This window comes from Carlito syrichta, unplaced genomic scaffold (genome assembly GCF_000164805.1).
Source record: "Carlito syrichta isolate Samal-C Ts95f unplaced genomic scaffold, Tarsius_syrichta-2.0.1 Scaffold313819, whole genome shotgun sequence".
NCBI lineage: Eukaryota > Metazoa > Chordata > Mammalia > Primates > Tarsiidae > Carlito > Carlito syrichta.
Window position 1 is genome coordinate 475699 of NW_007257915.1, and position 13673 is coordinate 489371.

A 13673-nucleotide genomic window follows, 5' to 3' on the forward strand; every position below is an offset into this window, starting at 1 on the left:
TTTCTTTATTCATAACTAAATGTTATTGTTTTAAACATCATTTTTTTGAGCCCAATATGAAATATGATTAGTTTGTAAGTCAAACCACATGTAGATCTTTCTGTAATAAGATAAAAGATAGTTCTATAAAGTGGCATAGAGTCTTGATGAAGAATGCTGACTCCATAGCTGCATTGTCTGAGTACAGATCCCAGCTCTGTCTCTTCATATCTGTGAATTCTGGGGGAAGTTTTTTGGTCTTTCTGTATTTGTTTCCTAATCTATGAAACAGGCAAAGTGATGTCACCTAACTCGTAGGGCTGTTGTGAGTCTCCAAAGATTGAATACGTGTAAAATTCTTAGAACAGTGCTGGGCTCATTTGAGCATTCAATACATGTCAGCTATTAATCTAAGAGATGCAGAAATTGCTTCACCTCCTCCAGCCCATGAATAGCTACTAAGTCAGACACATAGCTATTGAATATGAGAACCTAGATTAGGGCACCAGCCTGGAGACAGGTAAGATTTCATTTCCCACAATGGAATCTGCTGCCCTGTTATTAGCTGCTACATTAGAACTTAATGTCATTTTGAATTATACAAAGAATTAAGTTAAACAATCTCTTTATAAAGACAAACAATAGAAGTTAGAGTTGATGATAGAGCAAATAAATGTGTCTATAAAACCCTTTTCTACCAACTGACTTTATTATTTTAATAATGTTGAATAATTTTCATATTCACATTGGAATAGCTAGACATACGAAAGCTCTTAGATTAAAATGGCCACATGGGTATAAATGAATGATACACAGTATAGGCATATGCACACACACATATATAACAAAAGGAAGTGGACTGCTGGGGGAAGGTACTTATACATACCTCTGAGTTTTATTTCTTCCTAGTGCTGGAGTTAACAACTGGCAATGCTTTAGGGTAAAATATTGTCTTTTCACAGAGATTCTCAAAGATGCAAGTTGCTTGCGTGGGACTGCTGCTCTTCAGTGTGACCTGGGCGGCACCAGTAAGCATTTACAAACTCATTTATGTTCATATCATCTCTTGCTCTCTTTACCTATTTTTCCTTTAAGCAACCTCTATTTAATATTTAATGCTATTTAATTTAATTCAGTAGCATTTACCTAATGCAGTTATAATAGGATACCAAGCAAAAAGAAAGCATGGCACTTAACACGAATGCCTGTCAACAAAGAGTCCCTCAATAAACATGTGCTGAACTATGAGATATCACCATGTTGCATTTTAGAAACACCAAAAACAATATTTTTGAGAAAACCAAGAACTAACCACAGTGTTTCAAATCAGCTGACACTAACGAGCGATACCCAAAGACTCAAATTATAACATGCCAAAAGAACCTTTCACTGTTTTCCTAAAAACTTAAAGCATCAGACAGGAATGTTCTAAAGTGAACTAGCTACATTTTGTAAATAGATGGCTGTGCAAACAGACAAGAACTTTCCTGTATTTCCTGCAACACCCCAACCCTGGGATTCTGCTAATGATTTTCTCTTCATCAGCGAGGCCAGAGATGGGATGCGGTACCCTCAAGCTTAGCCCAAATCAGGCTCCGATTTCCTCTTGTGCTTTTTCCTTCCTTCTGACTCACTCAGATGAGTATTCATGATGTGACCAAATTATCTTGTGAAAATGCTGACTGTTACAGTTATTTTTTGCAATGCAGACACAGTGCTAATTAGATAATGTCTGAACAGCCTCCTAACTTCTCAAAGTAACCTCTTCAGTTGGAAAACTGTGGAAACAAGTAGTCATCGGTTGCCAGTTGTACTTAAATATAGGTCCTGAACGAGTGGGTGACCAGTTGGGTAACCAAGCTGACAAGGGTGATCCAGGCCCTCCGTCAGGACAGTGGAAGTTGGGAAGTATGCCCTGCTTTCAGCATCCACCCTCTTGCAGTCCTGTGGGTTCTGCACTGCTTACCACAGACATCTGTCAGTCTGATGCCCACGACCTTGCCCCATCAGGGACCAGGGGTACACACTCAGGCACTGGGTCTCGCTGACCCAACTCAAGCCAACCAGCCCGGATGTTATTTTGAGCAACACATTCCAAGGAACAGCTGGAGCGGTGCTTTCTGACCATTTTCCAGTAAACGTGCTACGTCAACATCCATCCAGTGACCACCGATCAAGAGAGGGTGCCAGTTCTCCTCCCTAGAGGCACACAATGCCGTCTCCATGCAGAGTCACATTTGAGCACAGGGCGACCGTCAGTGGGTGTGGGGGGAGACAGGAGGGGCGCATATTTCAAAAGAAAAAGATGCAGGAAGCACATGAAGACAACATTTGGAATTGTGAGTGGTTAAGAGTGATGTCATCCGTCTTAGCAATTACCTAAATTATTTAGTAGTAGATTGGAGTTTTAAGAAGTTAGGGTATGCTGACTCACCCACATATGTCTTGGAATTATAAGCCAAATTTCAAACAAGTAACAAATGGGAGAAAATAACAGATGATTATTTTGCCATGCATCTCAATTAACATTCATCAATCTGCAATTAGACTAGAAAGACATTGTTGTAAGTCACAATAAGTCATGAACTATACCAAGACACTCTATACTGTCAAGTATATTTTTAGTACGTGTGTGTTTTCTGTAAGAAGATATCTAATACCCCATTCTGTCATTTTTTCTTTTTTCTTAATATTTGTTGGTCTCCTTTTTATATTATCTTCTTTCTATAGCCCCATTTCCAAAACTATTTTCACTATTTTGATAGTTTTGAAGAATAATGCAGTGGTCTGAGTTTATGTTTACAAAATCGTATAAGAACCAAGATAAGAAATACTACAATAATATAATATGCCTTGAAGATATTTAATAAAAATTTCAGGAACATTTCCTCTTATGACTAAATGTTTTTTTCATGTTTAATCATTTACAATTGTATTATTTTAACCCTGGGACTTTGAGACAGAGGACTTAGATTTAGATATCTTCTCTATTTATACTATGATGACCAGGTATGTAGACAATTTTGTTTCTTGTACTGCCTATCTCATGGGGGTTATTTTGAGACTCAAATGAGATGATGTACAAGCAGTATACAAACTGTATAGTGTCACATAAATATAAGATGTTATTGATAAACTATTGTTTGTTTTTAGAACAGAATAGAACATTAGACAGATATGTCTTGGAGTCCAGCCAAGAGGGTACTTTCTAAACTTTGGAGTTTACATTTCTAAGATGATTTTATCAGTCAGAGTCCAGTCAGTAAAGCAAAATCCATTACAGGCATTTAGTAGAGGGACTTTATTTGGGGAACTAGTTGTAAGTATGGGAAGAATATAAAGGCCAGGTCAAGTGTGGTGAGGCAATCCAAGGATTGATGCTGCTATCAATCCTTGGACTGAAAGGAAAAAAAAAAAATTGGTGGTGTTCCCAGTCCCTGGGTGGGAGCCCCCAGCAGGAACAAGGGCCACAAAGCATACATGTCTAATTCTAGAGATTCAGTCCCAAACAGAGAGAACAGGGAAGGACACATTCTGGTGTTTCCCTCCTACCTTCCAGTCTCACACCAGGCCTACATCAGTCAAACCCAGACTGAATCCAGAAGGCAAACGAGCTTGGAAGATGAAATTTGTAGGAATTATCTGAGAATGAGTTGGAGAAATATAGGGTCTGAGAGAAAGCACTAGAATGATCACTGTCTTACTGCAAGGAACAATCTCTCTGTATAAAGCAAATTATAGAACTTTAGGGCTTCTTCAGAAGAGCACGCTCTAGCTGAACAGGACAGCTGGCCTGGGTGGTCCCAAGACTGCTTACCTCCTTATTTAATCCTTCCCTTAAGGGTTTTTCTCTCTTATATCATCAATCTATCATGGTGCCTGCCTTCCCCTTGGCACACGCATTCAAATATGACCCATCCCACCCCTTGGTTCCCCTTGCCACCTCTGAGAGAGGCTAGCAGTTTCAAAAAGAAATGGGGAAATTAAAATACTGAGAATTAGTCAGGCATGGTGGTTCACGCCTGTAAACCCAGCACTTTGGGAGGCCAAGGCGAGAGGATTGCCTGAGCCCAGGGGTTCGAGACCAGCCTGGGCAAAATGACAAGACCTTGTATCTACAATAAATCAAAAAATGAGCTGAGTGTGATGGCACACACCTGTAGTCCTAGCTCCTGGGATGGCTGAGGAAGAAGGATCGCCTGAGCCCAGCAGGCTGAGGCAGTAGTAGCCGCGGGCATGTCACTGCACTCCAGCCTGGGCAATAGAGTAAGACTCCTACTCAAATTAAATAAAAGTAAAAAACTGATAAAGAATTTTTACATCTATTCCTTTCACAGAAAACTTGCTCCAGGATCCTAGGGTCCTGTTCTGTGTGCTTTCCTATGATGTATAAAGTGTAGCTCGAGTACTTATAGTACTACACTAAAGTGGGACAAGCTGTCTAGGTCAATCATTTCCTTAGTTTCTGCCCTTTATTCCACTTCAGTAGCCACCCCTCACTCTGGTACTGTCAATACATTTTAACTTTTTTTTTTGTCAAATGAAGAGAAAGAATTTGTCCTAATTTGCTGCCACCTCCCTCTTCCCTTCTCTGGTCAGGTGACCGGCGGTCATAAGATTTTATCGTTAGGTGTGAGTCTAACCCTTACATCAATGACTGTGACTTGGCTCTTGCTGGGCCACCAGCAGCATCACATCTTTTTATGTTATTGATTGTTTTAGTATAGAGATGTGGATTACAAGTGAGGATTAGCTACATAAGTAGGCTGCATGTAGGTGAAGTTTGGGCTTCCAATTGACCCTCACTCTCTCTGTTAATGGACCAAGTAACCACTGTATTCATCATATCTTAATTCAACATGACAATTACTAAGGGCCAGCCATGGAGGCTCATATTTATAATCCCAGAGCTTTAGGAAGTTGAGGTGGGAGAACTGCTTGAGGCCAGGAGTTTGAGTAACATTTGAGCCTGAGTAACATAGCCAGAACCCGTTTCCAAAAATAATTTTTTAAGCCAGCCATGGTGGCATGTGCCTATAGTCTCAGCTACCCAGAAGGCTGAGGCAGGAGGATCCATTGAATCCAGGAGTTCGAGGCTGCAGCGAGCTATGATGGTGCTATTGTACTCCAGTCAGGGTGACAGAGGGAGACCTCATCTCTAAAACGCACACACGCACGAGCATGCGCACACACACACACACACACACACACACACACACACACACACAATTACTGAGTTATACTGGGAGTGCTAAAAAATGTATACACATTTTAAGAGATGTTATCTATGTATGACTTGTAGTTTGCTGTCAAATAATCAGAAGTGTCTGGACGCTGATGGTCACCACTCAAGCACCTCTTGTAATTGCAGATGTCAAACGTGACTTGTATCCATCCTTTGTCGTCAGTATATAGAGTATTACAATTTTAATATAGCTTTTTTCCTTTCTTAAAATCTGTATACAATTTTTTGGCACCCTCTGGATAATCAACGTAGACATATAGGCCCCATGACTGATCTCTGATTTTAGTTCACTTATATCTCACAATTCTCAGTTTGCCAGTGAAAACTTATTTTGCAGTGGATACAAAGACAGCTAAGCTTCTTCACCCGGGTGCCATCCTTTCCTTCTCCCCTCTTCCACAACATCCACTTGGCTGTTCTCTGTGCTTGCATCCTGTTCTGTGATGGAAATGGCATTGTCTCCCTCTGGGGGTTGAAAGCTGGCACTATCTTCTGTAATTCTGAAGCAAATATCAAAGGGATGTGTGTGTCCACCTGCTTTTTGGTCAGAATGATTTTCCGCATTGAATAATACAACCCAGTTAGAGAAAAAAATAAATGAAACACTTGTTGTTTGAAGAAATTAATGAACTAGAATGTTTTATTTGGTGAAGTTTTGTTTCTTGTTCCCTTTCAGACATTTCAACCACAGGCTGAGAAAACTAAGCATGGCTGTGTGGAAGAACGAAGGGTAAACAGAATTAGTCTTCTCAAATAACTCTATTTCGACTGTGTAAAGAAAAGAGTCAATAAGAGAAAATTTTCAGTGTCAACATAGTCTTGGGTACTCGGAAAGGAGGTTCAAAAGTATACCACATAATTTTGGCACCCTCTAGCTAGTCAGGTATTATAATTCACACAATGTATTATAGCGTTTCTCTTCAATGTGCTGTTTTTCTTCAAATGAAACAATAGTTTGCCAGAGGACAAACCATATTCAGAAGGATAGGGGAGTAAGAATTATGGGACATTGTTACTGGCAAACAATATTTTCCCACACATGCACATGGCAAACATGTTGCTTCCAGATTGGGAAACAAGGAAGAAAAAGAGAAAGGAGCTGACAGGTTTTCATGGGCAATTCTGTTTATGTGGAATTTGTTTTCTATATGCATCCAGAGAGTTAAACAAATCCTTTCAGCTTGGCACACTTCCGACTTGCAGCTTTCTTCTGCCTATCACAATTTTTTCCTGACAGTGCCAGAAAATTCTAAGAAGTAACAATCTTCTATTCTTTATCTTAGCTGAAAAATACAAAGGTCCAAACTGCCAGCTTGAGTCTGAATGTTTATTCATGGTATGAGTTTTGCCAAGTGGACATCAGACACAAATATTCTAAAACCTGCCTTTCTCCTAGTGCCTCCCACCTGGAAATATTTCCACATGCTCCATTGCCATTGAAATTTGGTAATAAAATTGATACACTCTGGGAGGGAAAGCAGTTAGCTGACAGTCACAGGGAGAACAGATTTAGAAAAGAGAGAAGAAACCAGTTGCTATCCTCAGGAGTTGGTTTACAACCACACACCCTCCAGTGGTACCAAAAAGTACTACCGTTCATCAGAGGCAGAATTTAATTTCACCCAAGTTAAAAAATCTCTTGTGCTATCAAAAAGGGAGCCAGGAGACTTCTTAGTTTGAGATAAGCCCACCTTAATATGATGTTGTATTTTTGTAGATAACGTACAAGGGCCACCATAAGAAACATGAGTATTATATTTTTAAGTATGCTTACACATCACCTGGGAAGAAAAATCAGACAGACGTAAAGGTAAGCTGAATCTTGGAGGGACAATTCATAGCACAGGCCAAACTCTGAACTAGCCCTAGAAAAAACTGTAGGGGAGGGAAGTTTACTTTGCCCTGTTCTGGTGTTTCTGGCTATGGCTGGCACCCTAGTCCTTTCCCTCACTCTTCTGAGCCTCTCAAGCCTCTCACTACAGAGTTCTGTGTTCCAGAATCTTCCTGATCCCCATCCCATGGCCTGGCCCATCTTGCTCTGCTTCAGCACCTGCAGCTGTAGGTGTGGGTACTGGTGGAATCCCAGATGCCCAAGGACAGCTGTGTTACTACTTGAGTCACATTCAGTCTTTTATAAGGAGGTTTTCTTGAACATTCCACCATATGCTCTGATGGTGAGGATTTCACCAGAGGAAGACTAATTGGAGGGATCATTTTGGCCAAAAGAGGGACACATTTTAGTGTCTCTCAAATTCCTCCCATGTATGACTCCATCGTGTTGGGATGCTAAGATGAGAAAGAAAGAGGCCTTTGTCACTGGGATGACAATAAGTCTTTTCACTCAGTTCCTTCTTGCAGAGTCATTGGCCAAAGGGCTGGAAACAGCTTAAAATGTCATCAGCAAAAGGACTATTTACTTTTTCCAAATCTGGCTTCATTTCCCATGGAAGTAGTATTTTCCTTCAGAATGTGCTTTTTCTTTTCTGTTTAATATCCTTTAGATGGCATTTCTAGAGCTACATCTTACTGCCTGTGTAAATAAGTTAAGACTTACTTGACAAATATGTGGTGAGTTATTTCCATTGCATAAGATACAAGATGTTTGAAAAGATTTCATTCCTTCTCTCCAGAATCTTAGAGTTAGAAAAGGCACTTACAAAAACCATTGTAATCTAGGACAATGTGGAAAGTGCTATGTGAATGGTATACTTTTAAAAAATCATGCTTGAGGGGCTTGGAGTGGAAAGAAATGAGTTCCTGGCCTGGTGTTCAGGGAAAGCTACAAAATGGAAATAACTGAGCTGTGTCTTGGAGGATAGATAAGACTTGAACAAACAGAAGTGAGTGGGAGAGGCCATTCTCCATGAAAAGTAGAGTGTGAGCCAAGGCCTAGAGACAGACAAGGAGAGAATGGAAAAGCAGACCAGCCAACAGGTGCATAGCATAGAGACAAAAATCATTTCACATAAGCAAGAGTAAAAAAGCAAAGTTTTTTTCTATTTTTAAGTATTGTCCTTGATACAAAAATGCTAACTATCACAGCCTACAGTTTTCATTTCTAAAATATCTCCTTTCATTCTTCTGATGAAACACAGACAATAACCTATTAAAGGATATCCTTTAATACAATCGTGTCATTCTCCCAACAATCCTGACAAGTAAGTAATATGAGCTGAGGCTCAGAGAAGTTAAATAAGACTCCCAGGGTCACACAGCCCACAATGGCAGAGTTGGGCAACTGATGCTAACACATGTGCTCTTTCCAAAGCACAAGTACTTTCAGTGAGCACTGGGTTGCAGGATTACAAAAAACCATTTGGCAACTCTGGCCCATTTCATTCAACGCCATTCCCTGTGATCCTGGCTCTCCTGAAATCAGTGTTCTATCTTCTTTGCTATTTTTCCAACATATTTGCCGCAATACTATGAGCTTCCAGCTGACTGCTCTCTTCTTCTCCATCAGGAGCTCTTGTATATTTTAATATCCTTAATTAATACATCTAAGATGTCCAAGTGTGATCTCCCAACAAGGACTAACAGATTGACGTGGTGGTCAAAAACTACAGGACAAAATTAAGCTGTATTAGTAAAAACAGGGCTGTGGCCAGGGCAAGAAAGCTGATGGATGCTCTGTGTTCTGGGCTAATTAATCCACATCAGAGTGTGGGACTGATTTGCGACCCCACAGAATAAAGGGGACCTGTTCTAAGGAGAATGGGTCAGAACACAGTGACTTAACACAAAGAACTGCAAACCTCAACCCGGAGGAGAGAAAGCATCCAGTGAATTTGAAGGAAACTTTTTCAATTATTGGAAGGGGTTTTATATGAAAAAGGAAATAGCCTTAATAGTTGTTCCATCCGGGAAAATGGGTATCAGTTTCAAGTTAAAAAAGAAATTATTGAAAAAAATGACAACTATCCATAAGTGAAAAGATATTATCTGAAAAGAAATAAACAATTAATTCACAATGTATTCAAAGAAAAAATAGTTGATCGTAGGTTATTGTACCTGGGAAGGACCTGTCCTGGGTGGCCCCTGAGAATTCAACAGCCAGCTTTCTGACTCTCAATGGACACTGCTCTTTGAGCTCAGGTTCTATATTCCCTCAGCATCAATATATATATAATATGAAAGTCATCTTTTTTCATCCTGTCTTCATTTTTCTTTTCTTTTCTTTCTTTTTTTTCTTTTTTTTTTTGAGTCAGTCTCACTTTGTTGCTCACAGCCACTGCAGCCATGACTTCCGGGGCTCAGGCAATCCTTCTGCTTCAGCCTTCCAAGTAGCTGGAACTACAGGCATGTGTCACCACACCTGGCTACATTTTTAGTTTATTGTGGAGAGAAGATCTTGCCAAGTTGCCCAGGCTGATTTCGAATCCCTGGGCTCAGGCAATCTTCTCTCCTCTGTCTCCCAAAGTGCTGGGATTACAGGCTTGAGCCACAGTACCCAGCCCTGTCTTCATTTTTACCTATCAATTTCAGCTTATTTCACTGATTAATATTTCTATTAGGGCACTAATAGAAGATGTTTACTTCACAATATTTTTCTTTGACATAATCCATATCCAGGTGGTGATATCTCATTACTGGATCCTGTAAAATCCTCCAAACTATTCTTTCTTACCATTGTTCTTTCTGAACCCCTGATTTTTATTTTGTTAATCTCTTATGAGCTTTCTTTATCTCTTCATATGCTATAGGATAAAACCAAATTCCCTACCCTGGCATCTCAGATCTTAAGACTCTCCAGCCCTCTGTCTATGCAGACCCCAACTGGATATAAGGTCACTGCCTCATGGCTTTGCCCCAACTCTCCATATTCCTGACAGACTAGTGCCTTTGCCAATGAATAAGCTGCCATGCTTAGAACACGGAGCATCCAGTCCAATTTCTTACATGTCCTGGTCCCTCAACAAATGCCTCTTATGTTGATTTCCTATTTCTCACCAATTTCAAGGCCTGTACAGTGACGTTGTAAATTCCAGCTCATCCTGCAATAGAGTGAAAAGAAAGCATGTCATATATTCTGTATGCAACGGTTCTGTTACTCAAGACTCCTACCCATGGGTTAACAGAGGGTCAAGGAAGGGTACAGAAATTAAATTCAACCTGTGTAAATGTAAAGTTATCTGATCATTTAAATAACTCTTTACGTAAATCCTTCAGTCTCTCATAGATTAAAATACTCAGCTCCTTACTACCCCTCTATCTCCCTCCAAGATGACATTTATGTATGGCTTATACCAACCCACTACAAACCATATATCAAATGTACAACCATGACATACTTAGAATCCTCAGACTGCATGGAACAAGGTTGCTGGACCACTTCTGAGCTGCTTGTCCTGCTGCATCCTGAGATGAAGTTTTGGCTACTGCAGCTGAGAATTCAGTCAGTGTGGTCTCAATGGGGGCTCAATGGCAATCAGGCTTTCTCAACTCTCATAGGCAATGTAGACCCTGCTTTGTTTGAATATGACTCACATTTGTCCCTTTCAGAGCCACCTCAAATGGTGACACTTTCTGGAAAGCTCCAGACCAAAATGCACAGACACTTCTACATCTATCCTATGATAGGACAAAGTGAGCCTCATCTCTTCCTGGCCACATTGTCCTGCCAAGCTTACTGACACTGGCCTGCATCCCAGGGTGATCAAGCCCAGGGACCATCTAAGCCCAGTAACCAGGCTATGAAGCAGCCGCCTCACAGATACCCCTTGCTCTCCAAAAAGGACACATTGAAATACAGCCACACTTTACTCTCTTCTCTACTTTTTCCTTTTTATCACATTATTTTCCTAAGGACTTTTCTTTTCTGGGCCTCTGTTGTTTAAACTTGTGATCTAGAATAGGGGTTCTCAAAACATAGTCTCCAGACCAGAGGCATCAGCATCACCTGGGAGCTTATTCTCAATGCAAATTCAAGAGCACCATCCCAGACCTCCTGAATAAAAAATCTGGACATGGGGCCCAACATCCTTTATTTTAAGCCTTCCAAATAATTCTGGTAAATGCTCCGTCTGAGAATTACTGGTCTAGACTATCAAATTTATCTTATTATAAAGACAAAGGGGAAAGAAGAAATTAATAAATCCTTCTTCAGAAGATAGCTAGAATTGCAAAACTTGTTGTAAAATCTTTTGTTTAATTGTCAGAAGCTAAGTTTTATCTAGATTCTTCTATTGTAGATTTTCCATTTTAAAAAAGAGAAAAAAGAAGAAGCTGATGAATACCTCTGATTATCAGAACAAAGGAGATAGAGAAAGAGAGAGAATAAGTAATTAAAAATATGAAATCACTATTCCCAAGATAAGGACCATACACTTTAATTGTGTTCTCCTTAAGTTTAGGTCTTCCTCCAAAATCAGGCTCTCATCTACATTTCCCATTTTATTTCTTATTCTTTTCCTTATGATTTCTTTACTCCAGCCTTATAGGTTTATTCATGTTATTTTTCCATTATATCCTGTTTCCAGACAATTGAATATTCAACTGATTTTTGAAATAGTCTACACCTTCCCTTCCGTGTATCTGAAATTTATCCATCTTTCAAGCTTAGCTAATTCTTTCTCCATGAAACCTGCTTTGGCTAACCTGGAATGATCTCTACCAATAAGCCTCTATTTTAATGGACTTTTTATTAACTATCTGGTAATTTTTAAACTATTGCCTAATAATTATTAGATTGTTGATTTAACATAAAATAATCATTTCATATTGAAAATTATACTTTATCAGGAAGAAAAAAACAAAGACAATATTGCCCTTCACCATTTTGACAAGAGAAGGAATCAAGGGCCACTACCTAGAGAAAATATTGTCTGGGAGAGACAGAAAGATCTGTCCCTTTCTGAAGCCAATGAAAATAACCAAAGTAGTAAATTCCAAAATCTGTTTGCGAATAGACAGACACTGAATGAAGACCATAGTATCAGTCAAAAAGAGGATGTCAACAATGACCTCAAAATATCCATTGATTCCAAGTCAATTATGAATAAATGGACTGAGAATGGAGATGATGCAATCAGCACACTTCATGACCAAGAAGAATATGGTGCAGCTCTTGTCAGAAATAATATGCAGCATCTCATGGGGCCAGTGACTGTGATTCAACCTTTGATGGAAGAAAACAAAGAGAACAAACCTAGGAATGTTCTAAGCAAAGTCTCAGCAGGTAAGCACTATGCTAAAGGCCACTCAAAAGATAAAAAGAATTCTCAAAGAGATTCCCGAACTCAGAATAGTCCAGTAAAAAGCAAAAGCACCCCCCGTATTCAATACAACACTGACTACCTAAAACATCTCTCAAAGGTCAAAAAAATCCCCAGTGATTTTGAAGGCAGTGGTTACACAGATCTTCAAGAGAGAGGGGATAATGACATCTTCCCTTTCAGTGGGGATGGCCAACCTTTTAAGGACATTCCTAGCAAAGGAGGAGCTATTGGTCCTGACCTAGAAGGTACAGATATTCAGACAGGGTTTTCAGGCCCAGGTGAAGCTGAGACCACTGATCCTGACACAACAGGGCCAGGTTACAATGAGATCCCAGAGAGAGAAAAAAATGGCAGAGATACCATTGGAACCAGGGATGAAACAGCAAAAGAGAATGGGGTTGTTGATGTTAGCCTTGTGGAGGGCAGCAATGACATCACGGGTAGCACCCCTTTTAAGGAACTGCCGGGGAAAGAAGGGAACAGAGTGGATGCCAGCAGCCAGAATGCTCATCAAGGGAAAGTAGAGTTTCATTTCCCTTCTGCACCCTCAAAAGAGAAAAGAAAAGAAGGCAGTAGGGATGCAACCGAGAGTACCAATTACAACGAAGTCCCTAAACATGGCCAAGGCAGCACTAGAAAGGGTACGGCACATTCCAGTAGGAACCAAGCAACCTGGAATGAAAAACAGAGATTTCCTAGTAAGGACAAAAGTCAGAGTCTGCTCGTTCCTTCTCATGGAATTGATAATGAAATTAAAAATGAAATAGGTTCACATAATGGCCCCAACAGTGAAGAGAGCATAATCACACAGAGCAGAAAATATCATTATGGGCCCCATAGACAAAATAAGTCTACACGGAACAAGGGTATGCCACAAAGGAAAGGCTTCCAGGGTTACAGAAAACCCCATCCCAACAGGAGGCTCAGCCCCGCTGGAAAGGATGACAGCAGCGAGTCATCTGACAGTAGCAGTTCAAGTGAAAGCAATGGCGACTAGTCTGTGAGGAATTCCCAGCTGGGTGATGGTTTGAAGACATGGTGAGTTTACATAGAGAAAAGCCACCTGACAGCAGACCAGACGAAGAGAGGACAGTGTGGGTGATCAAATGAGCCCAAAAGCTTGGATTCCTCGGGAGAACTTTTGCTATTTTAATGGTCATAGTAGGCAATTCTATTCAGAGTTATAATGCTTTTTAAAGTAAACAAACAAACAAAAACTCATTAAGGATTTA

At 40.1% G+C, this 13673-nt stretch overlaps 1 protein-coding gene across 1 annotated transcript; it reads left to right on the top strand.

The window, feature by feature from the left end:
* Nucleotides 1-953: 953 nt before the first annotated feature.
* On the top strand, nucleotides 954-13438 carry MEPE (matrix extracellular phosphoglycoprotein). The gene is made up of 4 exons (XM_008070599.1): nucleotides 954-1007; nucleotides 5901-5954; nucleotides 6942-7034; nucleotides 11966-13438. Exons 1-4 carry the CDS (start codon nucleotides 954-956, stop codon nucleotides 13436-13438), a joined length of 1674 nt encoding a protein of 557 aa, XP_008068790.1.
* Nucleotides 13439-13673: the final 235 nt, after the last annotated feature.

Coding starts and splice junctions, on each gene's coding strand:
- MEPE (XM_008070599.1), top strand. CDS start 954: ATGCAAGTTGCTTGCGTGGGACTGCTGCTCTTCAGTGTGACCTGGGCG. Junction 1,008..5,900: donor GTGTGACCTGGGCGGCACCA/GTAAGCATTTAC, acceptor GTTCCCTTTCAG/ACATTTCAACCACAGGCTGA. Junction 7,035..11,965: donor AAAATCAGACAGACGTAAAG/GTAAGCTGAATC, acceptor ATACTTTATCAG/GAAGAAAAAAACAAAGACAA.